Genomic DNA, 27,116 nt, shown 5'->3' with positions numbered 1-27,116 from the left:
CCCAGTGTCGTCCGGGTTTGGCCGGGGTAGGCCGTCATTGTAAATAAGAATTTGTTCTTCACTGACTTGCCTAGTTAAATAAAGGTTCAATTTAAAAATAATGTTCTGCTCATGAAATATGCTCCTGCATCCATCCCAGTCATCAGAAACAGAGCATTGGGGTAGGTGCATATCCAACAACGATGTGTGCAATTACAATGATAATTTAATATGGTCAATTTCAGAATTGTTTTATATAACATGAACATTCTGTTGACAAGTAGGCTATGGTGTAAGTAATGGAATGTTTTGCCTTGTGTGGTAGATTTTGTGGGTTTTGACACTCTTATATAGTTGTCATAAACAGCCATAAAATAATGCAATATATGTCACAACAGGTCTAAATATGCGCCATGACTGTGTTATGACCATATTATAAAGGTTATGTCAGCTGTTCTGAGATATTATGACATGGTTATGACCCTGCCATAAAGTGTGATGATGCTAGGTGTCAAGTAAAGTGTTACCAAAAAGTGTTAGCTAGCACGGCTAATTGAGGGACTGTCAGTGACTGACATAACAAGAGGAAAACTGCTGTTGCACAACCAAATTTCGAAATTTAACCCGGTGTATTCTACTATTCTTTACTCTCAATAGTAAATTTCCTAAAATATAAATTAAGTGGCCGTGGATCTTAAATTCTGACACGTGGTCCCTTTTAAAACCTGCCTTCTCAAATATGATCGGCCGCGGTGGTGGTGGGTCAAACGGAGTACACCTCCTGAGCTCCCACGCGTACTACCTTAGCGGTGTCTCTGCGGTTAAACCAACGAGGTTTTTGGACGAACGGTAGACCACCTCCACTTCAGGGCAAAACGGATACCATTGCAGATAAAAAATGTCATATTTCAGTATGAATGCAATAGGTGTTGTTTGAATGGAAGAAGGGTATATCAAGTCAAGTGGTGTTCGACCTAGCACGTCGAAACAGAAAGGCCTTGTCTCGCAAGTCCCAGTGAATCTTGTTTGCTTGCTACTTTTTCCTAGCTGCTAGGGAGCTATTGTATGCTAGCTAAAACGTACAAGGATTTGAACTCTAGCCAGCTCAAACTGAAAATGCAGTTGCATTGAAACACTTTTCTTAGCCAAAAAGTCTATTTTATATTGTAACTTTTTCTAGAGATGGCTAGTTGATGTAAGTAGTTCGCTGCTAGTTCATTTATTTGGGTTCCACTGCCTAGTAATATTGATTTGAATGTGCAACCAGCCAACATTAGCTAGCTGTCCTTTTCTCAGTAGCTAACTACATTGCTTTATTATGCTTCTTTAGCTACCATAGTTGTAAGCATTAACGTGGAAGAGGCTAAAGGAGCATCCGCAGTCAAACAAGGAAGTACATTAATTTGGCTAACTAGCCCTAGTTTTTGTGCCAGACCAATGAGAGGGTGACTCACTGGAGGCTGGTTTGATTTGTACGTTACTAGAGCTGCATTGGGCACGAGCAAATCTTTTTTTTTTACCCTCAAACCATTCTAGGTAATTTTGCCACCTGTCTCGTATCTCGACAGCTAATCGATAGGCGATAGCTAGCTAGTCAGGCAGCTGACTCGAGAGCAAAATGATTCCAGACAAAGCACCAAAGGAGGACGTTTTTCATGCAGGAGGAGCCTTGAAGAAGAATGCTCATGTTCCCAACTTTGAAAATTACAAAGAACTCTACCTGAAATCCATTGAAAATCCAGATGGTAGGCTTTCGTTACACCCGCAATAACATCTGCTAAATATGTTTATGTGACCCATCATTTTTTATTCGATTTCTACAAATACACGTATCAAAGCCTTGTCAACAACTTGTGGAAGTACAAGCATTGCATGAGCGAACACCTTTTCACTTCTGTTTTTACAAATGATTTGCCTCGTCTTTCGAGAAGCTGAAATGAATGTATACTGATTGCACACTCCACACAGCACCTACAGCCAGTGAGCTCACTGACTCATAGAAATGAGTTCGTTTCAGAATGGGTAATTAACAATAAACTGTTCATAAATGCATCTACAACCAAAAGCATTGTATTTTCCCCTTAAGCACATACCAAGAAATAACAACAACCATGCATGATAGTGTTACATGGGTGTGGAGAAGTTAACTACTTCTAGTCTAAGAAAAACGTGTGAAAATGCCTAACCCCTTGTATAATGTATTTGCATACACTTCAAACATACACCACTATGGATTTCTTCACGATACCCAAACCAAAAACAGATATAATGAGTCGCTCAGTTGTGTATAGAGCCATGTCGTCATTGAGTGCTCTGCCGCCAGAAGTTACTCAGGCAAAAAGCCAGTTTAGCTTTCAAAAACAAACAAATCTTGTATCACAGCGCCTATACTATTTTTCTAAAGATATAACTATACTCTATATATGAATAGTGTGTAAATAGTATATATGTTTCTTTGTGACTTTTAATTTGAATTGAATGTTATATCTTCTTGTCTATAACTGTTCTGTACTTTGTTGTGTATTTGTATGGTTTATGTGGACCCCAGGAAGAGTATCTGCTGCATGTGCAGTAGCTGATGGGGATCCTAATGAACTAAACTTATGCCAGTAGGTCTTGTTTTACTTGGGACCCAACAATGTATACATTTTGCCAGCATATCCTTAATATTTCTGTGCTAATGAGCATAAAACACGCCCCTTCCCTACTTGCCTCACTTCATGCTCTCTCATATCTGCAGGGGTGGATAAGGATAGCTAGCCAACATCATGCAGTAATACTGTTTTAATTGTTTTGTTTTTTTATCTGTCTAACATGGATGGCAGTTCAGGAGTGTTTACACATTTGGAAATGTCACAAGAAATGCATCTGTCTGACATTTCTGTTCTTCCTGGTGGTGGAGGCTGCAGGTGGCCTTGCATGAGTGTTACTTTCAACCACCAGTTAGTGGTCATCATAATGGCTCATTGTTTCCTTATTCCAGAGTTCTGGGGTGACATTGCAAAAGACTTCTACTGGAAGTCGAAGCACACGGGCCAGTTCTTGGACTACAACTTTGACGTGACGAAGGGGGAGATCTACATCAAGTGCATGGAGGGGGCCACCACCAACATCTGCTACAACGTCCTTGACCGCAACGTTTATGAGCGGAAGCTTGGGGACAAAGTGGCGTTCTACTGGTCAGTGTGTGTGTGTGTGTGTGTGTGTGTGTGTGTGTGTGTGTGTGTGTGTCAAGGGAATTACGGAGGTTGTCAAAGCACTCTCTTGTTGGCCGTTCTATGGTTCTCTGCTTGAGGGGGGGTGTCCCTCAGGAACAATAGGATGGAATGCTAGGAGAGGAGGCTAAATAGTTCAACAGTGATCCTTGGTCCTTCGTCTCTTGCCTCATTGCGCATTAGTCATATCAAATATTTTTTCCCCCCTCCTTTGTGAAAGCTAGCCTCAGTTTAATGATGTCCCCATGAATGAATAGTGAATCCATGGGGACGAATGGGCTTCTAGTGCTGGATGGGTTATTTAGGGATGTGTTAGCTATTTGTGTGTTATGTTGGTATAAGTGAGCTTTGAAGTTGAGATGCAAAAATACACATAAAATTGGTTGTTTGGATCCTGGCTGCTGATTGGACGAGCAGCGTTCCAAGCCTTTCTGTGTTAGCGTCACAGACACACCTATGCCTGCTAATAGTTAAATCTGAAAATTATCACTGCGCCGCCATAAGAATATCATGTCCCTGTCCGAATCATCTCTTGTATTTTTCTCATCTCGTGGATTATTTCTTCTTGCTTCCAACCTAGCATTTAGTTTGGTACAGCGGGGGTAATTAATACAAGCCTCGCTGTCTGATTTCGGGAAACAATGTTTCACTTTTTAATTTTGATCTCTGTAGTACCAGTGCTCCCGAGTGGTGCAGCGGTCTAAGGCACTGCATCTCAGTGCAAGAGGCGTCCTACAGTCCCGGGTTCGATCCCAGTCTGTATCACATCCGGCCGTGATTGGGAGTCCCATAAGGCGGCGCACAGTTGGCCCAGCGTCGTCCGGGTTTGGCCGGGGTAGGCTGTCATTGTAAATAAGAATTTGTTCTTAACTGACTTGCCTAGTTAAATAAAGGATATACGTACATGCATACATACATACTATTGTTCAAAAGTTTGGGGTCACTTAGAAATGTCCTTGTTTTTGAAAGAAAATCACATTCTGTCCATTTAAAATAACATAAAATTAGAAATGCAGTGTAAACATTGTTAATGTTGTAAATTACTATTGTGGCTGGAAATGGCTTAATAAAAATAAAAAAAGGAATATCTGCATAGGCGTACAGAGGCCCATTATCAGCAACCATCACTCCTGTGTTCCAATGGCACGTTGTGTTAGCTAATCTAAGTTATAATTTTAAAAGGCTAATTGATCATTAGAAAACCCTTTTGCAATTATGTTAGCACAGCTGAAAACTTGTTCTGATTAAAGAAGCAATACAACTGGCCTTCTTTAGACTAGTTGAGTACCTGAAGCATCAGCATTTGTGGGTTCAAAATGTCCAGAAACAAAACTTTCTTCTGAAACTCGTCAGTCTATTCTTGTTCTGGGAAATGAAGGCTATTCCATGTGAGAAATTGCCATGAAACTGAAGAGAACAGCGCAAACTGTCTCTTACCAGAATAGAAAGAGTGGGAGGCCCCGGTGCACAACTGAGCAAGGGGACAAGTACATTAGTGTCTAGTTTGAGAAACAGACGCCTCACAAGTCCTCAACTGGCAGCTTCATTAAATAGTATCCGCAAAACACCGGTCTCAACGTCAATATTGAGAGGCCACTCCGGGATACTGGCCTCCTAGGCAGAGTTCCTCTATCCAGTGTCTGTGTTCTTTTGCCCTTCTTAATCTTTTATTTTTATTGGCCAGTCTGAGATATGTATTATTCTTTGCAACTCTGTAGTCTCAATTCATTGGTTTACGGACACCCAAGCTCCCAGTCACATTAAAGTTGAATTCATTTAGGTGTCTGCGTTGCGTGTCTTGCAAATTGTAGCGCAGATATTGGCTAATGATGAACAACAATAGGCTTACACATAACTTGTACTATGGTGACTGAGGTTTCAACTCTGATTTTAGAAAACTGACTTCTCACTACAGGAGAAGTTCTCACTAGTCGAATTTTGAACTGTATTCCGTACCGACGGGCTACTCATTATATTGGTTAAAGTTAGAAGAGATTTTGCAGAACGTCCTACTTTGTCAACAAACAGGTCACTGACCATCTTGAATCCCACCGTACCTTCTCCGCTGTGCAATCTGGTTTCCGAGCCGGTCACGGGTGCACCTCAGCCACGCTCAAGGTACTAAACGATATCATAACCGCCATCGATAAAAGACAATACTGTGCAGCCGTCTTCATCGACCTTGCCAAGGCTTTCGACTCTGTCAATCACCATATTCTTATCGGCAGACTCAGTAGCCTCGGTTTTTCGGATGACTGCCTTGCCTGGTTCACCAATTACTTTGCAGACAGAGTTCAGTGTGTCAAATCGGAGGGCATGCTGTCCGGTCCTCTGGCAGTCTCTATGGGGGTGCCACAGGGTTCAATCCTCGGGCCGACTCTTTTCTCTGTATATGTCAATGATGTTGCTCTTGCTGCGGGCGATTCCCTGATCCACCTCTACGCAGACGACACCATTCTATATACTTCCGGCCCGTCCTTGGACACTGTGCTATCTAACCTCCAAACGAGCTTCAATGCCATACAACACTCCTTCTGTGGCCTCCAACTGCTCTTAAATGCTAGTAAAACCAAATGCATGCTTTTCAACCGTTCGCTGCCTGCACCCGCACGCCTGACCAGCATCACCACCCTGGATGGTTCCGACCTTGAATATGTGGACATCTATAAGTACCTAGGTGTCTGGCTAGACTGTAAACTCTCCTTCCAGACTCATATCAAACATCTCCAATCGAAAATCAAATCAAGAGTCGGCTTTCTATTCCGCAACAAAGCCTCCTTCACTCACGCCGCCAAACTTACCCTAGTAAAACTGACTTATCCTACCGATCCTCGACTTCGGCGATGTCATCTACAAAATTTCTTCCAACACTCTACTCAGCAAACTGGATGCAGTTTATCACAATGCCATCCGTTTTGTCACTAAAGCACCTTATACCACCCACCACTGCGACTTGTATGCTCTAGTTGGCTGGCCCTCGCTACATATTCGTCGCCAGACCCACTGGCTCCAGGTCATCTACAAGTCCATGCTAGGTAAAGCTCCGCCTTATCTCAGTTCACTGGTCACGATGGCAACACCCATCCGTAGCACGCGCTCCAGCAGTTGTATCTCACTGATCATCCCTAAAGCCAACACCTCATTTGGCCGCCTTTCGTTCCAGTTCTCTGCTGCCTGTGACTGGAACGATTTGCAAAAATCGCTGAAGTTGGAGACTTTTATCTCCCTCACCAACTTCAAACATCTGCTATCTGAGCAGCTAACCGATCGCTGCAGCTGTACATAGTCTATCGGTAAATAGCCCACCCATTTTTACCTACCTCATCCCCATACTGTTTTTATTTATTTACTTTTCTGCTCTTTTGCACACCAATATCTCTACCTGTACGTGACCATCTAATCATTTATCACTCCAATGTTAATCTGCAAAATTGTAATCATTCGCCTACCTCCTCATGCCTTTTGCACACAATGTATATAGACTCTCTTTTGTTTCTACTGTGTTATTGACTTGTTAATTGTTTACTCCATGTGTAACTCTGTTGTCTGTTCACACTGCTATGCTTTATCTTGGCCAGGTCGCAGTTGCAGATGAGAACTTGTTCTCAACTAGCCTACCTGGTTAAATAAAGGTGAAATAAAAAAATAAATTTGCTGTAGCTTGATATGCCATTCTCTGTGCTCATGACTTCTCAAGTGTGAAATGTCTGTCCCATCAGTTCCCATGTCCGATCAGCCTGTGCATACCATTAGTTTGGCCCTGCTGCTTATCTTAGTCAGTCCAATGGATATGTCCTTTCTTTAGGAATTACTTTTTTTTTTGTCTTGGACTGATGTTGTAATAGGAAAGCCTATCGTCTGTTGCTAGGGTACTTTAGCTGTTTTTGTCCCTAAATGCTCTAATTTGTACTGTAGTTCATTGTGTTTATTCTGTGCTGATGTAGGTGCTAGGCAGGCATGTTTTTTCTTTCTGTCCTCTGCCAACCTCTACAACAGTGGAGTGTTTCATCATCTTGTCTGTGAGTGCTGAAAGTGTATTCATAGGACTGGCTGCCTTGACTTGTGTGTGTTTAGTCACACTCTGTCACCACCGTGGGGAGGGGAACTAGTTGGATAACCTTGACCTGCCAGCAGTCGTGTGAGACTCCACCAGAGAGCAGAGTGAAGCTCATAAATAAACATCAATCTAAACGGGAGGAGTGTACAGTCTATTGAGAAATCCATGTTGTGTGAAAGCAGAGCTTTGCATGGGCCTTTTCGTGCTTGCACATAAACAGTTGCGAGATAACAACAGTGGCCCTCTACAGTATCTGGCAGGCCTATTGTTTCTCAATCTAAATTCACAGCCAGACCCAGAAGCACTCTCTTCCCTTTAGATTTCCTATTACACACAGCCTAATAGGCTGTGTCCCTAAATGCCCTAATTGTTACTGTAGTTCGTTATGTTTATTCTGTGCTGATGTAGGTGTAAGGCGGGCCATGAACCATTTTAGAAATGTTTTACTTGTCTGAAAGCTCAAATTATAGGTGACTTGAAATTGCGCTATTGTGTTATTAAAAATGTACATTTATTATTACCATACAGAGAATCATACAAAAATGTATGATACCATCTGCCTATTGGCTTATTTGCAAATTCAAGCCGGTCTCAAAATAGTACACTTCTTTTCCCTTAGAAAAAAGCTCGCTTTTCATAGACTGATATGTACAAATTCATGCTCTTGTAGGAAGCAATGCCTCTCCCATTGCTGACTAAAATTTGCTATAAGTGGGCTAGAAACGAACTAGCAAATAATGTCAACAAATGTGCAAACTTGGCTGCACGCGTGCCAAGTGGTTAAGTTCGTTGGACCAGTAACCGCAAGGTAGTTTGTTTGAATCCCCAAGATGACTAAGGTGAAAAATCTGTCGACGTGCCATTGAGCAAGGCACTTAACCCTAATTGCTCCTGTAAATCACTCTGGATAAGAGCTTCTGCTAAATGACGTGAGTGTAAAATGCTCTGTGATTTCAGATGTGCATCTACTAGTACTCTGACTACAGGTGATGGAAAGACCGCTCGTGCCAGTGAAATAGAACAAGGCTACTCCAATGCGCTCCTCAGCCTACAAAAAAAATTACCAATTCTGTTTTAAAGTGTGGTTACTGGGCAAGTTTGTTTCTCTGTTAAAGCACTATGTCCCTCCTAACACAGTTGGCTATGTCATCCCTCTGTGTGAACACTGGCCCATAACAGCAGCCCCAAGAGACTGCAGAGAAGTCAGAGCAAAGGTCACTTATGAAGTTCACCCATCTATCCCACATTCTGCCCAAGGATAGCAATCACTGTGCCATCCTAAAACATACTTTTACGGGGGTGGAAATCCGATTGTCAAACTCCAGATTGCTTAATATTACACACGGCTCGGTGAATTGATGATAAAATAACTGACAATACAAACTAGCCAACGCCCTGTGAGAAATGTTCCCTCTAAGCTGTGGTGCAACAAACCAAATCAGTGCACACTCTGCAGTCTTAAGGGCTTGTCTTTAGAGTTTACCAGTCATGCTTTTTTCATTTTAAGAGGATATTTCAAGAGATAAATTACTCCACAGCTCAGGCACATTGCTGAGTAAAGCAGAGGCAAAATGTCAGTATATTACTTCAACCTTTGGCACACGAGACTTAGCTAGAATAGATCCATCGTGAGCACGAGCTTTGTGAGCATGTTGGTATGAGTGAATGTTTTGAGTAGAGTTCGACCAATTCTGATTTTTCAACGCCGATACCGATTATTGGAGGACCAAATAAAGCCGATGACGATTTTTATATATATATATATTTGAAATAATGATAATTACAGCAATACTGAATGAACACTTTTATTTGAACTTACTATAATACATAAATAAAATCAATTTAGTCTCAAATAAAAAATAAAACATTTTCAATTTGGTTTAAATAATGCAAAAACACAGTGTTGGAGAAGAAAGTAAAAGTGCAATATCTGCTATGTAAAAAAGCTACCGTTGAAGTTCCTTGCTCAGAACATGAGAACATATGAAAGCTGGTGGTTCAATATTCCCAGTTAAGAAGTTATAGGTTGTAGTTATTATAGGAAATATGACGTGTCGGCTATTTCTCTCTATACCATTTGTATTTCCTATACCTTTGATCGGCTATGAAAAGCCAACTGACATTTACTCCTGTGGTGCTGACTTGTTGCACCCTCGACAACCACTGTGATTATTATTATTTGACCCTGCTGGTAATTTTTGAACATCTTGGCCATGTTCTGTTATCTCCACCCAGCACAGCTACAAGAGGACCGGCCACCCCTCATAGCCTGGTTCCTCTCTAGGTTTCTTCCTAGGTTCTGGCCTTTTCTAGGGAGTTTTTCCTAGCCACCGTGCTTCTACACCTGCATTGCTTGCTGTTTGGGGTTTTAGGCTGGGTTTCTGTCAGCACTTTGAGGTATCAGCTGATGCAAGAAGGGCTTTATAAAATAATTTGATGTGATTTGACTATTGGATGTACTTATAGGCACTATAGTATTGACAGCCTAATCTCGGGAGTTGATAGGCTTGAAGTCATAAACAGCACTGTGCTTCAAGCATTGCGAAGAGCTGCTGGCAAAGGCAGGAATGTGCTGTTTGAATGAAGGCAGCAGCAGGTTCGTAAGCATATCACAGCTCAGACTGCTCTATAAAATATCAAATCATAGACTTAATTATAATATAATAAACACAGAAATATGAACCTTTGGTCATTCATATGGTCAAATCCAGAAACTATCATTTTGTTTATTCTTTCAGTGAAATACAGAACCATTCCATATTTTATCGAACGGGTGGGAACCCTAAGTTTAAATATTGCTGTTACGTTGCACAACCTTCAATGTTATGTCCTAATTATGTAAAATTCTAGCAAATTAATTACCGTCACACAGTTCGCAACGAGCCTGGCGGCCCAAACTGTTGCATATACCCTGACTTTGCTTGCACTGAACGCAAGAGAAGTGACAATTTCCCTAGTTAATATTGCCTGCTAACATGAATTTCTTTTAACTAAATATACAGGTTTAAAAAAATATATACTTCTGTGAATTCATTTTAAGAAGGGCATTGATGTTTATGGTTAGGTACGTTTGCGCTTTTGTTAAATTATCTGTTTGGCGAAGTTGAAGTAGGCTGTGATTCGATGCAACGCAGGACAAGCTAGTTAACCTAGTAATATCATCAACCATGTGTAGTTAACTAGTGATTATGTGAAGATTGATTTTTATAAGATAAGTGCTAGCTAGCAACTTACCTTGGCTCCTTGCACCCACAAGGTCCTTTTGACACTGCACTTGAGTAACAAATGGTCAGCCTGCCATGCAGTTTCCTTGTGGATTGCAATATAATCGGTGTCCAAAAGGCCGATTTTTACAGATTGTTATGAAAACTTGAAATCGGCCCCAATTAAACAGCCAGTGGTTAAATTGAACACTGGACATTGGCATCCCTGCAACATGACTAAAACTATGGCCGTCTTGGTCGGGAAACATCTCGACAAACATTATGTATGATACATCTCTGTTCTTGATCCCATCACAGGGAAGGGAATGAGCCTGGCGACGTGATGAAGGTGACCTACAGAGAGCTGCTCCAGCAGGTGTGCCAGTTTGCCAACGTGCTCAAGTCCCAGGGGGTGAAGAAGGGGGACCGCGTGTCAATCTACATGCCCATGGTGGTGGAGCTGGTGGTGGCCATGCTGGCCTGTGTCCGCATCGGGGCTGTGCACTCAATCGTGGTGAGTAGCTAACAGCCACCATCTCAACCATGTCTGGATGAGGCCTTTAGGTACATACCATACCAGCCTGATTTTTCTACGGCTTGCCATGCTTTCCACCTGGCTACCCCTACCCCGGTCAACAGCACTGCACCCCCCCACAGCAACTCACCCATGCCTTCCCCATTTCTCCTTCTCCCAAATCCAGTCAGCTGATGTTCTGAAAGAGCTGCAAAATCTGGACCCCTACAAATCAGCCGGGCTAGACAATCTGGACCCTTTCTTAATAAAATGATTTGCTGAAATTGTTGCAACCCTTATTACTAGAATGTTCAACCTCTCGTGTCGTCTGAGATTCCCAAAGATTGGAAAGCAGCTGCGGTCATCCCCTTCTTCAAAGGGGGGGACACTCTTGACCCAAACTGCTACAGACTTATATCTGCCCTACCCTGCCTTTCTAAGGTCTTCGAAAACCAAGTCAACACGCAGATTACCGACCATTTCGAATCCCACCGCACCTTCTCCGCTATGCAATCTGTTTCAGAGCTGGTCATGGGTGCACCTCAGCCACGCTCAAGGTCCTAAACGATATCTTAACCGCCATCGATAAGAAACAATACTGTGGTTCACCAACTACTTCTCTGATAGAGTTCAGTGTGTCAAATCGGAGGGCCTGTTGTACGGGCCTCTGGCAGTCTCTATGGGGGTGCCATAGGGTTCAATTCTTGGGCCGACTCTCTTCTCTGTATACATCAATGATGTCGCTCTTGCTGCTGGTGAGTCTCTGATCCACCTCTACGCAGACGACACCATTCTGTATACTTCTGGCCCTTCTTTGGACACTGTGTTAACAACCCTCCAGGCAAGCTTCAATGCCATTACAACTCTCCTTCCGTGGCCTCCAATTGCTCTTAAATACAAGTAAAACTAAATGCATGCTCTTCAACCGATCGTTGCCTGCACCTACCCGCCTGTCCAACATCACTACTCTGGACGGCTCTGACTTAGAATACGTGGACAACTACAAATACCTAGGTGTCTGGTTAGACTGTAAACTCTCCTTCCAGACCCACATCAAACATCTCCAATCCAAAGTTAAATCTAGAATTGTCTTCCTATTTCACAACAAAGCATCCTTCACTCATGCTGCCAAACATACCCTTGTAAAACTGACCATCCTACCAATCCTTGACTTCGGCGATGTCATTTACAAAATAGCCTCCAATACCCTACTCAACAAATTGGATGCAGTCTATCACAGTGCAATCCGTTTTGTCACCAAAGCCCTATATACTACCCACCATTGCGACCTGTACGCTCTCGTTGGCTGGCCCTCGCTTCATACTCGTCGCCAAACCCACTGGCTCCAAGTCATCTACAAGACCCTGCTAGGTAAAGTCCCCCCTTATCTCAGCTCGCTGGTCACCATAGCATCACCCACTTGTAGCACGCGCTCCGCTCCAGCAGGTATATCTCTCTGATCACCCCCAAAACCGCCTCTCCTTCTAGTGCTCTGCTGCCAATGACTGGAACGAACTAACAAAATCTCTGAAACTGGAAACACTTATCTCCCTCACTAGCTTTAAGCACCAGCTGTCAGAGCAGCTCACAGATTACTGCACCTGTACATAGCCCATCTATTATTTAGCCCAAACAACTACCTCTTCCCTTACTGTATTTATTTATTTTGCTCCTTTGCACCCCATTATTTCTATCTCTACTTTGCACATTCTTCCACTGCAAATCTACCATTCCAGTGTTTTACTTGCTATATTGTATTTACTTCGCCACCATGGCCTTTTTTTGCCTTTACCTCCCTTATCTCACCTCATTTGCTGACATTGTATATATACTTATTTTTCTACTGTATTATTGACTGTATGTTTGTTTTTTTCCATGTGTAACTCTGTGTTGTTGTATGTGTTGAACTGCTTTGCTTTATCTTGGCCAGGTCGCAGTTGTAAATGAGAACTTGTTCTCAACTTGCCTACCTGGTTAAATAAAGGTGAAATAAATACAAATTTAAAATTAGATGCCGTCCTAAGCCACTTAAGTGCTAAATGGATGGAATAGCCATTTTATCAGCTCTTCCTCGTACAGATTTCGAAGGAACAAAACTATCTACCCACACCCTACAAGGCAAACACTTACGCACACACTGCACAGTGTATTTGATTACTGTACTTGTGTTTTTATTTGTGTGCTTTCCAGTTTGCAGGCTTTTCGGCAGAGTCGCTGTGCGATAGGATCCTGAACTCCCAGTGCTCGTTGCTGATCACGGCCGGTGAGACTGCAAACTAAACTGCAGTAATAATGAAACTCTTATTAGATGGATTATAGTGCCATAGATTATCCCATGACCTCCTAATCCACGGTTTTAATTAGCCCTGCTTTATTTTGCTCATAGAGAGAGAGAGCCCAGTGTATAGGCTTATCGCATCACACTACAGATATTGATCTGGAGTGACGCTAATCGTATAAACGCCATAACCATAACCTCTTTAGATGGGGTTCCTTTGTGTGCGCCAGTGGTGCGGTCATTGGCAATTTCTCCCCTCTGATAAAGACTGTTGCTAAGGGGACTAAAAGTTGTTGTTTTTAAACTATTAAATTATACTAGAACCCTAGATGTGCATTTTGGGATTGTTTGACATGTGAAAACCCTCAATACTAAAGTGTTTTGCCACTTAGCTATACATATAATCTAAGACGGAATCATTCCTTTTCATAGTCAGTGGGTTTCAAAATATCAAGATGAAGATTGTTCCCGGGCTGTGACAGGTTCATGCCAGTTCACTGACAGTCACATCTTACAGTACCAGTAACGTCCTGTCTATGCCAATAACTGCCCTGCCTTTCTCTCTGTTCGGTGTGCACCCTTTCACCTCATCCATTCTGAACTCCCCCAACACTGACATGCCCCCCCCTCTCTCAGATGGTTTCTACAGAGGAGATAAGCTGATCAACCTGAAGGTGATCGCTGACGACGCGCTGCAGAAATGCAGGGACCGGTAAGGACCAAGCTTTTCATGACGCACTGCTTTATCTGACTAGCTCACAGGAGGTTGGTGACACCTTCATTGGGGAGGTAATGGGGTGGTAATGGCTGGAGCGGAATCGGTTGAATGGTATCAAATACACCAAACGCATGGTTTCCATGTGTTTGATTCCATGCAATCTGTTCCAGTCGTTTTATGAGCCGTCCTCCCCTCAGCAGCCTCCACTGGACTAGCTTGTCGCATTTACACACTTCTACTCGGTTTGCCGTTCCTGAAGAGATGGTTTGTCTTGGTATTTCCAACAACACATGCCCATGCTTGCCTCCATTAGATGTCTCCTTTGTGTATTTTCCTAGAGTGGGCCGTGAAGACGTGAATCACGACTCTCTTCTTTCTCTCTTCCTCGTCTTCTTACTCTATACCACTCCCCCCCTCTCTTCACCTTCTGTCAGGAGTTTCCCAGTTCAGAGGTGTATCATGCTGAAACATCTGTCCAAGGAGGTGGAAGCCATTCCTCTGGTCTCCCAGTCCCCCCCTGCCAAGCGGCCCTGTCCTGACCTGCAGGTGAGACCAGCAGCAGAAGCCCCACTGTCCTATTCATCAGGGCACACCATAGTAAAAGGTTTTGCAATGGAAAATAAAAATGGGTGTCACTTATTAAGAAGATCAGGTAGTCCCTCCCTTTTCTTCCAGTTGGTGCCTAATGAATACGACCCATTTGTTCATAGGGCAGGTCGATCAACTTTACCACATGCTACGGGGGCTACTGTTTAGTAAATAATGGCTTAAGTCGTCATCCCTTTAATGTTAACTCCCTCCTGTCTTTTGTTTTTCCAGTTGTATTTCCTGAAACAGTCAAGACTTTTGCTTTGGTGTTTGTATAAGATGAGAAGTATAGATGTATGCCCCTGTATGGCTTTGTCTCAGATGTCACAGTTCAAATGACATGAAGCCACCCCCCCCTTTTTTTATATACATCTGTTGAAATAACCGTTTCTATTAACCCCTTCTAGCAGGAGAAACAGAGAGACGGCGTCAAGAAAATCCGTCCCGTCCCTCAGGTATTTCAGATTTCCCTGAGCTTGAATTTCTTGTTTCCTTGTTTATTTTTTTAATAAACACCTTTGCCTGATCCTCTTCTCAGCGGTAGCCTAACCCTGGGGGTCGATCCTGTGTTCCACCTATATTAACACCATAACTGCTGTCTCTAGAGGTTCTCTCTCTGTCAGTGTCTGTCTATGGTCTTACTAACAGCACTCTGCTCACAGCTGGTCCGGGGTCCCTTACCTTCTCTGCCTGGATTTAGCCTTTACTTTTAGCTATACTTAAGTTAAGAGGATCAGATCATTGGGTTTAAATTGGACCTGAAAGCAACACTGAAGGATAAACAATAACTAGAAGGTTTCAAATGGTAATTGACCCCTGACTAACCATGTAGATGTAGTGTATCGATATTGATCTCTTATGCCGTCAGTGGGGCCTTTCGTTTCCTGCTATGGATAATGGCAATATTTCTCTTACTGTGATTGTGCAGCACTGTCAATATACACTGAGTGAGTGTACAAAACATTAGGAACACTTGCTCTTTCCTCGACAGACTGACCAGGTGAATGCTATGGTCCCTTATTGGAACAGGAACAGATATAGCCCTTGGTTCTCCCCAGACCTGACTGCCCTTAACCAACACAAAAACATCCTATGGCGTTCTGCATTAGCATCGAACAGCCCCCGTGATATGCAGCTGTTCAGGGAAGCTAGAAACCATTATACACAGGCAGTTAGAAAAGCCAAGGCTAGCTTTTTCAAGCAGAAATTTGCTTCCTGCAACACTAACTCAAAAAAAGTTCTGGGACACTGTAAAGTCCATGGAGAATAAGGACACCTCCTCCCAGCTGCCCACTGCACTGAAGATAGGAAACACTGTCACCAATGATAAATCCACCATAATTGAGAATTTCAATAAGCATTCTTCTACGGCTGGCCATGCTTTCCACCTGGCTACTCCTACCCAGGACAACAGCACTGCACCCCCAACAGCAACTCGCCCAAGCCTTCCCCATTTCTCCTTCTCCCAAATCCATTCAGCTGATGTTCTGAAAGAGCTGCAAAATCTGGACCCCTACAAATCAGCCGGGCTAGACAATCTGGACCCTTTCTTTCTAAAATTATCTGCCGAAATTGTTGCCACCCCTATTACTAGCCTGTTCAACCTCTCTTTCGTGTCGTCTGAGATTCCCAAAGATTGGAAAGCAGCTGCAGTCATCCCCCTCTTCAAAGGGGGACACTCTTGACCCAAACTGCTACAGACCTATATCTATCCTACCGTGCCTTTCTAAGGTCTTCGAAAGCCAAGTCAACAAACAGATTACCGACCATTTCGAATCTCACCATACCTTCTCTGCTATGCAATCTGGTTTCAGAGCTGGTCATGGGTGCACCTCAGCCACGCTCAAAGTCCTAAACGATATCTTAACCGCCATCGATAAGAAACATTACTGTGCAGCCGTATTCATTGATCTGGCCAAGGCTTTCGACTCTGTCAATCACCACATCCTCATCGGCAGACTCGACAGCCTTGGTTTCTCAAATAATTGCCTCGCCTGGTTCACCAACTACTTCTCTGATAGAGTTCAGTGTGTCAAATCGGAGGGTCTGCTGTCCGGACCTCTGGCAGTCTCTATGGGGGTGCCACAGGGTTCAATTCTTGGACCGACTCTCTTCTCTGTATACATCAATGAGGTCGCTCTTGCTGCTGGTGAGTCCCTGATCCACCTCTACGCAGACGACACCATTCTGTATACTTCCGGCCCTTCTTTGGACACTGTGTTAACAACCCTCCAGGCAAGCTTCAATGCCATACAACTCTCCTTCCGTGGCCTCCAATTGCTCTTAAATACAAGTAAAACTAAATGCATGCTCTTCAACCGATCGCTACCTGCACCTACCAGCCTGTCCAACATCACTACTCTGGACGGCTCTGACTTAGAATACGTGGACAACTACAAATACTTAGGTGTCTGGTTAGACTGTAAACTCTCCTTACAGACCCATATCAAACATCTCCAATCCAAAGTTAAATCTAGAATTGGCTTCCTATTTCGCAACAAAGCATCCTTCACTCATGCTGCCAAACATACCCTTGTAAAACTGACCATCCTACCAGTCCTCGACTTTGGCGATGTCATTTACAAAATAGCCTCCAATACCCTACTCAACCAATTGGATGCAGTCTATCACAGTGCAATCCGTTTTATCACCAAAGCCCCATATACTACCCACCATTGCGACCTGTACGCTCTCGTTGGCTGGCCCTCGCTTCATACTCGTCGCCAAACCCACTGGCTCCATGTCATCTACAAGACCCTGCTAGGTAAAGTCCCCCTTATCTCAGCTCGCTGGTCACCATAGCATCTCCCACCTGTAGCACACGCTCCAGCAGGTATATCTCTCTAGTCACCCCCAAAACCAATTCTTTCTTTGGCCGCCTCTCCTTCCAGTTCTCTGCTGCCAATGACTGGAACGAACTACAAAAATCTCTGAAACTGGAAACACTTATCTCCCTCACTAGCTTTAAGCACCAACTGTCAGAGCAGCTCACAGATTACTGCACCTGTACATAGCCCACCTATAATTTTAGCCCAAACAACTACCTCTTTCCCAACTGTATTTAATTTTTATTTATTTATTTTGCTCCTTTGCACCCCATTATTTTTATTTCTACTTTGCACATTCTTCCATTGCAAAACTACCATTCCAGTGTTTTACTTGCTATATTGTATTTACTTTGCCACCATGGCCTTTTTTGCCTTTACCTCCCTTCTCACCTCATTTGCTCACATTGTATATAGACTTGTTTATACTGTATTATTGACTGTATGTTTGTTTTACTCCATGTGTAACTCTGTGTCGTTGTATCTGTCGAACTGCTTTGCTTTATCTTGGCCAGGTCGCAATTGTAAATGAGAACTTGTTCTCAACTTGCCTACCTGGTTAAATAAAGGTAAATAAATAATAAATAAATTATTGATGTCAGTTGTTAAATCCACTTCAATCAGTGTAGATGAAGGGGAGGAGACAGGTTAAATAAGATGTTTAAGCCTTGATACAATTGAGACATGGATTGTGTATGTGTGCCATTCAAAGGGTGAATGGGTCAGACAAAATATTTAAGTGCCTTTTAAATGGGGTATGGTAGTAGGTGCCAGGCGCACTGGTTTTAACATGTCAAGAACTGCAACGTTGCTGGGTTTTTCACACTCAACAGTTTCCCGTGTCTATCTAGAATTGGCCACCACACAAAGGATCTCCAGCCAATTTGACACAACTGTGGGTAGCATTGGAGTCAACGTGGGCCAGCATCCCTGTGGAACGCTTTCCACACCTTGTAGAGTCCATTCCCTGACGAATTGAGGCTGTTCTGAGGGCAAAAAGGGATGCAACTCAATATTAGGAAGGCGTTCCCAGTATTCTGTACACTCAGTGTATATCAGTATATGTGCAACACTATCAATGTGATGCACATGTATGGCATTTTTCAGAAATACTATGACGATAAAAGTTGGCTGAAAACACAGGACCCTACCCATAGTTGAAGAACATCTGTACAGTACATTTCATTAACCCCACCAGTGACGTTTAACCCCCAAGAACAGCAGCCTGGGAGATTGATTATGAATTTGATTATGAATTCTGGATGTTGCATTATTTGCTCACTTCTCTCACCGTTGTTTCACAGACTGCTCAAGTGTATACACTGCTGCTTCACTTAGACTTGAATCCCTGGCGCCTCGCTTTCTTATTCTCTCGTTTGTTCTATTCTTTCTTGTCTAAGCGGCAGGTTTGATATGAGCTGACTTCTGATTCAAGCGATTTAAAGGCATTTAATACTTCTTCCTACTGCTTAATATGAGTGTTGTCTGTTAGGCTTGGATGTTGCTCTTGACTGAATAGAATCAGCTGAATTAATCATTATTGTTGATGCGGTCTCTCGCACGGGCTGAAAACATTCAGCTAGCCCTGTCTCCCGGTCAATTATTCTGTCTGGGTTTTACCTGTGTGTGTGTGGTTCCGCCAGGTGCCGTGGAACCCAGAGGTGGATCAGTGCTGGCACAGCTTGCTGAGCGGCGTGTCTGACGAGTGCGAGCCGGAGTGGTGTGACTCTGAGGACCCCCTTTTCATCCTCTATACCAGCGGCTCCACGGGGAAACCCAAGGTGCACAATATCGCACGCAAAAATGACACTCCGTTTCTGTCTCTCTGTGTCCACTCGGGGAAACCTAAAGTGCACGTCTTCATCTTTCTCGGTCACGTTATCAATTTGTTTGCCTCCCCCTCTCTCTCTCTTCTAGGTTTTTTCTTTCTTTCTTCACATGCACGTCAGTGCTGCTGTCATGATCATGTGTGCTTCTTCTCGTCAGGGTGTTCTACACACCGTCAGTGGATATATGCTCTACGTGGCCACCACCTTCAAGCTGGTGTTTGACTACCAGCCTGACGACGTGTACTGGTGTACGGCCGACATCGGCTGGATCACGGGCCACTCCTACATCACCTATGGACCCCTGGCCAACGGTGCCACCAGCGTCCTGGTGAGTGGAGGACCCCACAGGCTTACTACTGTCATTAGTTCCGTTTGGGCTCTGGTGCACTATATAGGGAGGCTTTTTGTGATTAATTATGAGGAACTTGTTGCTTTTCTGGGCTTCCACTTTGTGCAACAGGTTTATAATATCGTTTGATTTTAAATGGTGTCAAAAACCTCCACACTCCATGTTGACAAACTGTACAGAGATATTTGTTGTAATCAAGTCATGTTTTTATTGTGACTCATCTCGTCCAGCGACTCATTAAAATGTCTTCTCATAAAAAAGTTGTAAAACCGGAGGAGAGCGATCAAAGGAGATGTTATTTTCCACCTCTACTTCCTCACGTAGTTGAGACAGCATTATCTTTGTTATCAGACAGCCAATGATAACTTAGTTAGTTTATGATCATAGTTGTTTTGACATAATCTGCCTCGGGCTCTGTGTGGTGGTCATTTTGTGACTGCGTCTGACTCTGTTGTGATGTGAATCTGATCGGTGTCCAGTTCGAGGGTCTGCCCACCTACCCGGATGTGAGCCGCATGTGGGAGATAGTGGACAAGTACCAAGTTACCAAGTTCTACACGGCGCCCACAGCCATCCGCCTCCTCATGAAGTATGGCAGCGAGCCCGTCCAGAAGTGAGTCTCCACACACTTGGCTCATACACCCTGTTTCTAACCAGGATTGTGTTCATTAGGGCACACTGTCGCAAAATGTTTTGCAACAGAAAACAAAACTGTTCTAATTGGAGAGTACTTCATGGTTTGACCCAGTTTCAACCATTTCTGCCCTATTGAACACAACCTAGGCCTGAATATGACAGGACTTCATACAGAAAAGTGTCAGTGTCTACAGATGGGGCTATTGAGTGCTCCATCTGCTTAAATGATCCTTTAAGTACGTCTATTGTGTAGATAGTCTGTTTTTGCCTTCTCAATATACTGCTATATACACAAATGCCTGCATGTTTGATTTTGTCCTTTTGTGTGAGTCTATGGGAGTGTGTCTTCCAGGTTAACACGTCCCTCCCCGTGTTTGTGTCAGGTACAATCGGGAGTCTCTGAAGGTGCTGGGGACGGTGGGGGAGCCCATCAATCCAGAGGCGTGGCAGTGGTACTACAGCGTGGTCGGGGAAAAGAGGTGCCCTGTGGTCGACACCTTCTGGCAGACTGAGACCGTCAGTACCCATTTGTTTGTTTTTAATGAATTGGTCTTTCTCTGAATTCAGCACACACAGCTGTGTTTCTGTTGGTAAAAATAGAAAACAATAACGGGCCACGGTGGCTTCCTTGCAGAATCGACATCTCTCCTCTGTTTGCGTAAACAGTCAATACTGAAAGGTAGTTTAATTTTGCCCTTTTGGTGTGTGTCTGAATCTCTCTTTCCATTTGTTTTTCTCTCAGGGTGGCCATGTGTTGACTCCTCTTCCTGCTGCCACGCCCATGAAGCCTGGCTCTGCTGTAAGTGTTACGTTGATTCTACCAAGTTCTCCATTCCTGCCCACTAAGATGATGCCTGCCTCCTGTCATTATGAGGGCAGAGTCGGTCTAATTTGCTCTCTGGTCTTTCTCCTCCACCACCAGACCTTCCCTTTCTTTGGAGTTGTCCCAGCCATTTTGAATGAGTCTGGGGAGGAGCTGGAGGGACCATGCGAGGGTTACCTAGTAAGAAAACTGTAGAAATTACCCAGTACTTTAATTTAGCTGCAAAAGTAATTATTTCTCATATATGCAATATGTTGTCGGCATTTGATGAATTGGACTTTCAATGCTTTTTTGACTTTGGACATCCTTGTATCTTGTCCTCCTCCTCAGGTGTTCAAACAGCCCTGGCCAGGAGTCATGAGGACGGTGTATGGCAACCACCAGAGGTTTGAGACCACCTATTTCAAGAAATTCCCTGGATACTACGTCACTGGTGATGGTAAGATGAGGCTAACATGGTCTTGAGCACCATCATGACAGATGTTTATAGAATACCGCACAAATATGTATTCTTTAAGTGGCATCATATTATAGACTTCCAATTTGTTTTATGTATACCTGTTTAAATCAAGACCCCCTGTAAATGGCACTTATGTATTAACGTTTCCCCCCCCAGGTTGCCATAGGGACAAGGATGGTTACTACTGGATCACAGGGAGGATGGATGACATGTTGAATGTCTCAGGTCAGTACTATCAGCTGGAGCTCTGTGAAATGCGTAGTGTTGGTATGTTGGTATGTCTACTATGTGGTCTCTTGTTCTGCCCTACTGCTAATGGTGGAATTCCCCTTTGTGTTGTAGAACATAATACATTATGCACAGGATACAGAAGATGTAAACTGTACAGTGAAATGGTTACTTGTTTTTAGACTTGTAGCTAGCTAGCTAAACAATATGCCATGATTCCAACTCTAATGCAGAGTTCAAAACAACTGCGAACTCAGGGTAAAAAATCGTGCTCCAACTGGGGAAAATCTATTTGAACGGTCATCCAACTTGGAATTCCAACTCGGGAACTAGAGCTCCGACTTTCCGACCAGAAGATAGATCTCTGACGTCGTGATTTGAACTAGTATTTTTAAGAGTTGCCCGTTCTCCCCCTCTGTCATGGATGCCCTTAATTTGAAGATGTAATGTGGAGACAGGTGTTTTATATAACAGCCTTCTGCGTTCTGGTTTGGACACTCTCCGCATTTGGCACCCCTCTCTGCTTCCACTGGGCATTCCACTGATTTAGAAACTCGAGTCAACCTTTCCTGTGATAACGGCACCGTTTCCTCCCACAACTGTCATCAGAAGAATCTACAATGTCTGGTTCAATGATAAATGTTTTTAACTAAATCAAGGATTTCCTCATAGTCTGATTCATGGAGTGTATGCATATCTGGGTCATGTTAAGTAGGGCACACCGTAGCACAATATTTTGCAACAGAAAATGTATATCTGTGTTGTACAAGTTTAGCTAGTACCTCCCCGTTTCTAAAGGTTTTCTCCCTGCTGAACACACACCAGGCCATCTGCTGAGTACGGCAGAGGTGGAGTCAGCCCTGGGAGAGCACGCGGCAGTGGCCGAGGCAGCAGTGGTGAGCCGGCTGCACCCTGTCAAGGGGGAGAGTCTCTACTGCTTTGTCACGCTCACCGATGGAGTCGGCTTCAACCACACCCTGGAGGCCGAGCTCAAAAAACAAGGTGTTTGCATGCGCGTTAGGCCAAGTACTGCCACTGAACATGACGAAAGGGAATGTCCTCGAAGGCACCATCCTTGTTTACATGCATCTCAGAGACGATAGGTTCCTGTGTTGAAGCAGATGAATTATAACTGGGATTGAGGATGTTCAGATGACTAATGCGGTGTATTATTATCTGTTGTGACAGTGAGAGAGAAGATTGGTGCCATTGCCACCCCCGACTTCATACAGAATGCCCCAAGCCTTCCAAAGACCAGATCAGGTGAGAGAATAGCACATATGATGCAACATTTTACCCTATGATTTGAAAGCCGTTCTGAATGAGAGCTTGTAAATTGCGTTATTGAACAAATTGCCTTTCTTTCTCTCTGTGTATACAGGTAAGATCATGCGGCGTGTGCTACGTAAGATTGCTCGTAACGAGCGGGACCTGGGGGACTTGTCCACCCTAGCCGACTCCTCGGTCATCGAGCAGCTCTTTCTGAACCGCTGCTGTGGGGCAGTGTGAGCTTCCACCTGCAGAGGGAGCCAGAGAGCCCTGCCAGGGCAAAGCTGGAAGGAAGGGGAGGAAGAGTTGCAGAAGGAGATGCATGCATTGAAATGTAGAGCCGTCACTGTGGGGCTCAAGCCAAAACTGGGTTTGAGGAATCACATCCCTCTAGTTTGTCAGGAGTTTCAGTTCTCCCCAGTTATAAAGTACAGTTGATGTACTATTAGATTCAAAGTTTGCTTTTTTTCATTTGAACTATGTAGACTTTTGTCATTTTGTTTTATTTTCTTTGCAGGTTGACATAGGATCGCTATGTGTGTTTGTGTCTGCATGCTTGAAATGTTTTAAGTTGTTGGTGTATTTTCTACTCCCTCTGTAATCTAGGGACAGAGGGAGTTTGTTAGTGTGTACATCTCTTTTAGTCTGTGAGTGTGGGATGATTGTACTAGAAAGAAAAGGTCACATTTTGAAAAAAAACTACTTTTATGGTGCCTACCTACTGGACGTCAGCCCCCGGTGCTGTGGTAGAACGTTGCTGTCATTCATGAACAAATGTCATGGGGGGGTACATATTTGGCATAGATGCAAGGGCCTGTTATTGCCCTTTATGTCATAGGACCTCGCTTATACATGATTGTAGTTCTAATGAAGACTTGTTGTTTATTTCAAAGTGGGACCAAACATAAAATGCAGGACCCGTTTAGATTATTATTTTTTTTAAATGTAATAGCAGAACTGTCATTGTGTTCATGTGCCAACATAACATTGAAGCTGGATGTTATAATCGTGTCGGTTAAATTTTTTTAAATTTATTTTGAAATAACTTCTGGTATTAGGGCCTGGGCAAAAATGTTTATACGCTTTGCAATTTTATCTTTTTGTTGCCCCTTTGTATCAAAGCGAGATGCAATAACTCATTTTAATTTGACTTGACTACTTCATCTAGTTTTAGTGGTCGTTATTTTGGATGGAACCTGGGTTGCATTTACTAGGCACTAAACTGTAGAAAACAAACAAACGGAGAGGACTTTTTAATTTAACCTTTATTTTATTAGTCAAGAACAACGTTATTTGTCCAATAAGAAATGCTCAATTTTGTCCTCTTGTAAAATGTTTTAAATGTTTTCTTTTGCATACCCTAATGAATACAACCCTGTCCTGGGCATGTTGGAGTGCTGAAAATCATTTTATTCATTCACTTGCATCTCTCATCTCGCACCTCTTTGTGCAGTTTGTCTTGACCTTTCTTACATTCTCCAGTAGATGGTGCTATAACATGTTTTCTGAAATCCTCAGGTTCCTCAACTCTACTACATCTTTTCCCTGTAGTGTTCTTCTATAGCCAGTTTGATCTGTCAGTCAGCAGACAGTTCAATGGATATTATATGCACACAATGATAGACCTATACTGTGTCCAGTTGTGTCCACGTTCAGTATCTGACTGAACAGGACATGATGCATAGCATGGATGTGATGGAATTGTTTAGTTAGAAGCAGAATACTCTAGGAGACATGAGTATCAGAGAAATACTACTTTATGCACTGCTGCCTGTCGAAACAAATCCGTGGACGACTTATCTTTCTTGTCGACAATTTAGCATTTTCTGCTATAATTGGCATTATTTTTCTTCCAAGGATACATTATCATAAGATGAATTATAAAGTCCTTAATCGTTCCTTCTTTTTTTTTAGTATGGCATCCATTTTTCATATAGTTTAATCTTGGTCAGAAAATAATGTGTATTATTTAAAAGTGTGAATGTATTATAGAATACCAGTATGCTGCTGCTGTAAATGAAATAATTCTGCAGATTGTGTGTGTGCGTGTGTACATGCGTCTTGGCCAGGTCGTCATTGTAAATGAGAATTGTTTTTTCAGTTGACTCATTTGGTTAAATAAAGGTCAAATAAAAAGCGTATTTGTCTGGCTTGTTGAATTGTAGTAGCTGCCCAAATGCTCGGTGTATTCGTTGATGCTCTTGTGTTTCATCAACTGCCTCGTTTACTGGAAGCCACCAGACCATATCTTCTAGGACGAATGCACATATTAATCATCCATTCCACCTCCATTGTGTTCCATTTGATTCCTTTTCAGATTTCCCCTAGAATGGAACCTACTATCTGAGTGGAACCGGCACCACCCTCAAGCTGGCAGTGTTGAAGCATCGATAAGACCTGGTAAGCCTTTGTCATTGTGTGTCGACTGGAGAGGGTATACTCTTGTGAATATGTTGGTATTGATTCTTCAACTGATGTCTCTCTCCATTTCATCTTTGTACTAGGAATCATGCTTATCTAGTATAGAAATGAAGTATGCACTTGTACGATATGCCACATTGCTCAGTAAGATGAGCCATCTGCTGCCAATGGGGATGGCTGGGACTGAATAATTGATGACGTTGTGCTTGTTTTTGGGCCAGCCAGTAGCATGTGTGTTCATGTTTATCTCGATTCCCCACCATCTCAGTGTTGCGAACAGCACTAATGACGCCGTGGTCGTTAATCACACGGACAGGTGAAGCTAAGGGGTTTGTCCTTGTTTTGGGGGTTGTGTGTGTGGTTTGTGTGCGCCTGCGTGTGAAAGAAAAGTGTCAGGGACACCCCATTTATGTCAGGTTATTGTATTTCCTGTGCATCAAAATCCATAACTAGTGCACATGAACAGCATGGGTCCTACAGTATCTGCCTCTATGCTTTGTTCTCTGAGCATTCCCTCCACACATGAAATCTGAGCAACCTCAGATTGATCCTTTCATCCTCTCAACCCTCTTCTGGGCATGGTGATAGATATATTCAGGTCAATAATAGTAGACCCTGGCTATCCAGTTATATTGCCTACTTGCAGTTTCTGTAAAGGGATGGAGCTGGTCTTGTTTGTGCTGCAGTCTGACTAGTAAGTGCAGCGCCGCTGAGACATGTAAATCATAGGACACTCCTTCTCACACTGTGCATTTGTGTGTGTGTATTGGGGGGGGGGGTCGATTAGTTACATATCACAATATTATTTTTGGATGAATTATCGATGTGTTAAAAAAAAAAGTTTATTTCCTACTGTATAGTAGCGTCAGCTGGCGCTACTCGGCTGTATCTGCACTAAAATGCTAGTATTTTTCATTCTATAGCTTGTTCTCCATCTTTTAAAATAGCGAGGCAACATGTTTTCAGCACATATTTCCCAGACTGATGAAAACAATTTTTATATCTCGTCTCTATAGTGAGTAATAAGTTTGGAACATCAAATTGCAGTATTGAATCGTTCTGTGTGTGTTAAATAGAATCTCAATATATTGTATCGGCACCTAAGTATTGTGATCGTATCGTGAGGTCCCTGGCAATTCCCAGCCTTAGCGTTACTGTACGTGGTGGTTTGTGTACTGCACCCATACACCCATACATGTGTAATTGTAGGACTGGAGTAGAGTCAGTTCCATCACCCCCACCATGGCCTGTTGATGGGAGACAGAATGAGGGGACAGCCCTGGGGGTCCCCCGGGTGAGCTGCCTGGGCGTGTTGGCCCAGCTGTCTCAGCCGCTTGACCCCTGTGAGCATATGTGCTGTGGAGAGGCCGCTGTTGTTTGTGCACGCAGTGGGCCAACCGTGACAGAAGGAGGAGACTGCACAGGACAGGTGGGAAAGAAGGATCTTGAGATATCAGAGGTGGAAGGGAGCTAAAGAACATGACTGAGAAAGTAATGAGAGAAATTTAGATCTGTGGTGTAAGACAGGAGAATTTGAGGATGTTGGTAAAGAAAGACTGGGGAAGGGAGGCGCAAATATAGAGAGGGAGAAAGTAGTCTCAGATGTCCCATGCCTTGGAGCAACGTAAGGCAACGGCTCAAGATCTGGGGAGGATTTCTGCTTCTTTCAGACATAAAAAAAATGTAAAATCCTGGGAGGGTTCTCTTTTAGACAACAACAAATC

General features: G+C 43.3%; 1 protein-coding gene across 2 annotated transcripts; it reads left to right on the top strand.

Annotated features, from left to right (window-relative positions):
• The first annotated feature begins 586 nt into the window (after positions 1–586).
• LOC112215859 (acetyl-coenzyme A synthetase, cytoplasmic) lies at positions 587–25,110 on the top strand. 2 transcript variants are annotated; one of them, XM_024375295.2, is made up of 18 exons: positions 587–1,724; positions 2,963–3,158; positions 10,773–10,968; positions 13,159–13,231; positions 13,883–13,958; positions 14,399–14,510; positions 14,963–15,007; positions 19,021–19,158; positions 19,364–19,534; positions 20,035–20,168; positions 20,575–20,707; positions 20,934–20,990; positions 21,114–21,194; positions 21,345–21,453; positions 21,631–21,699; positions 22,528–22,704; positions 22,891–22,965; positions 23,084–25,110. In XM_024375295.2, exons 1-18 carry the CDS (start codon positions 1,598–1,600, stop codon positions 23,209–23,211), a joined length of 2,097 nt encoding a protein of 698 aa, XP_024231063.1. In that variant the 5' UTR covers positions 587–1,597; the 3' UTR covers positions 23,212–25,110. The 2 variants fall into 2 exon arrangements, with proteins under 2 accessions (XP_024231063.1, XP_024231062.1); XM_024375294.2 differs by having other exon boundaries at positions 588–1,724; positions 14,960–15,007.
• The last annotated feature ends 2,006 nt before the right edge of the window (positions 25,111–27,116 follow it).

This window comes from Oncorhynchus tshawytscha, linkage group LG16 (genome assembly GCF_018296145.1).
Source record: "Oncorhynchus tshawytscha isolate Ot180627B linkage group LG16, Otsh_v2.0, whole genome shotgun sequence".
NCBI classification, from domain to species: Eukaryota; Metazoa; Chordata; class Actinopteri; order Salmoniformes; family Salmonidae; genus Oncorhynchus; species Oncorhynchus tshawytscha.
Note: the sequence above shows the minus strand (reverse complement) of the source record. Positions and strands in the feature narration are given on the sequence as shown.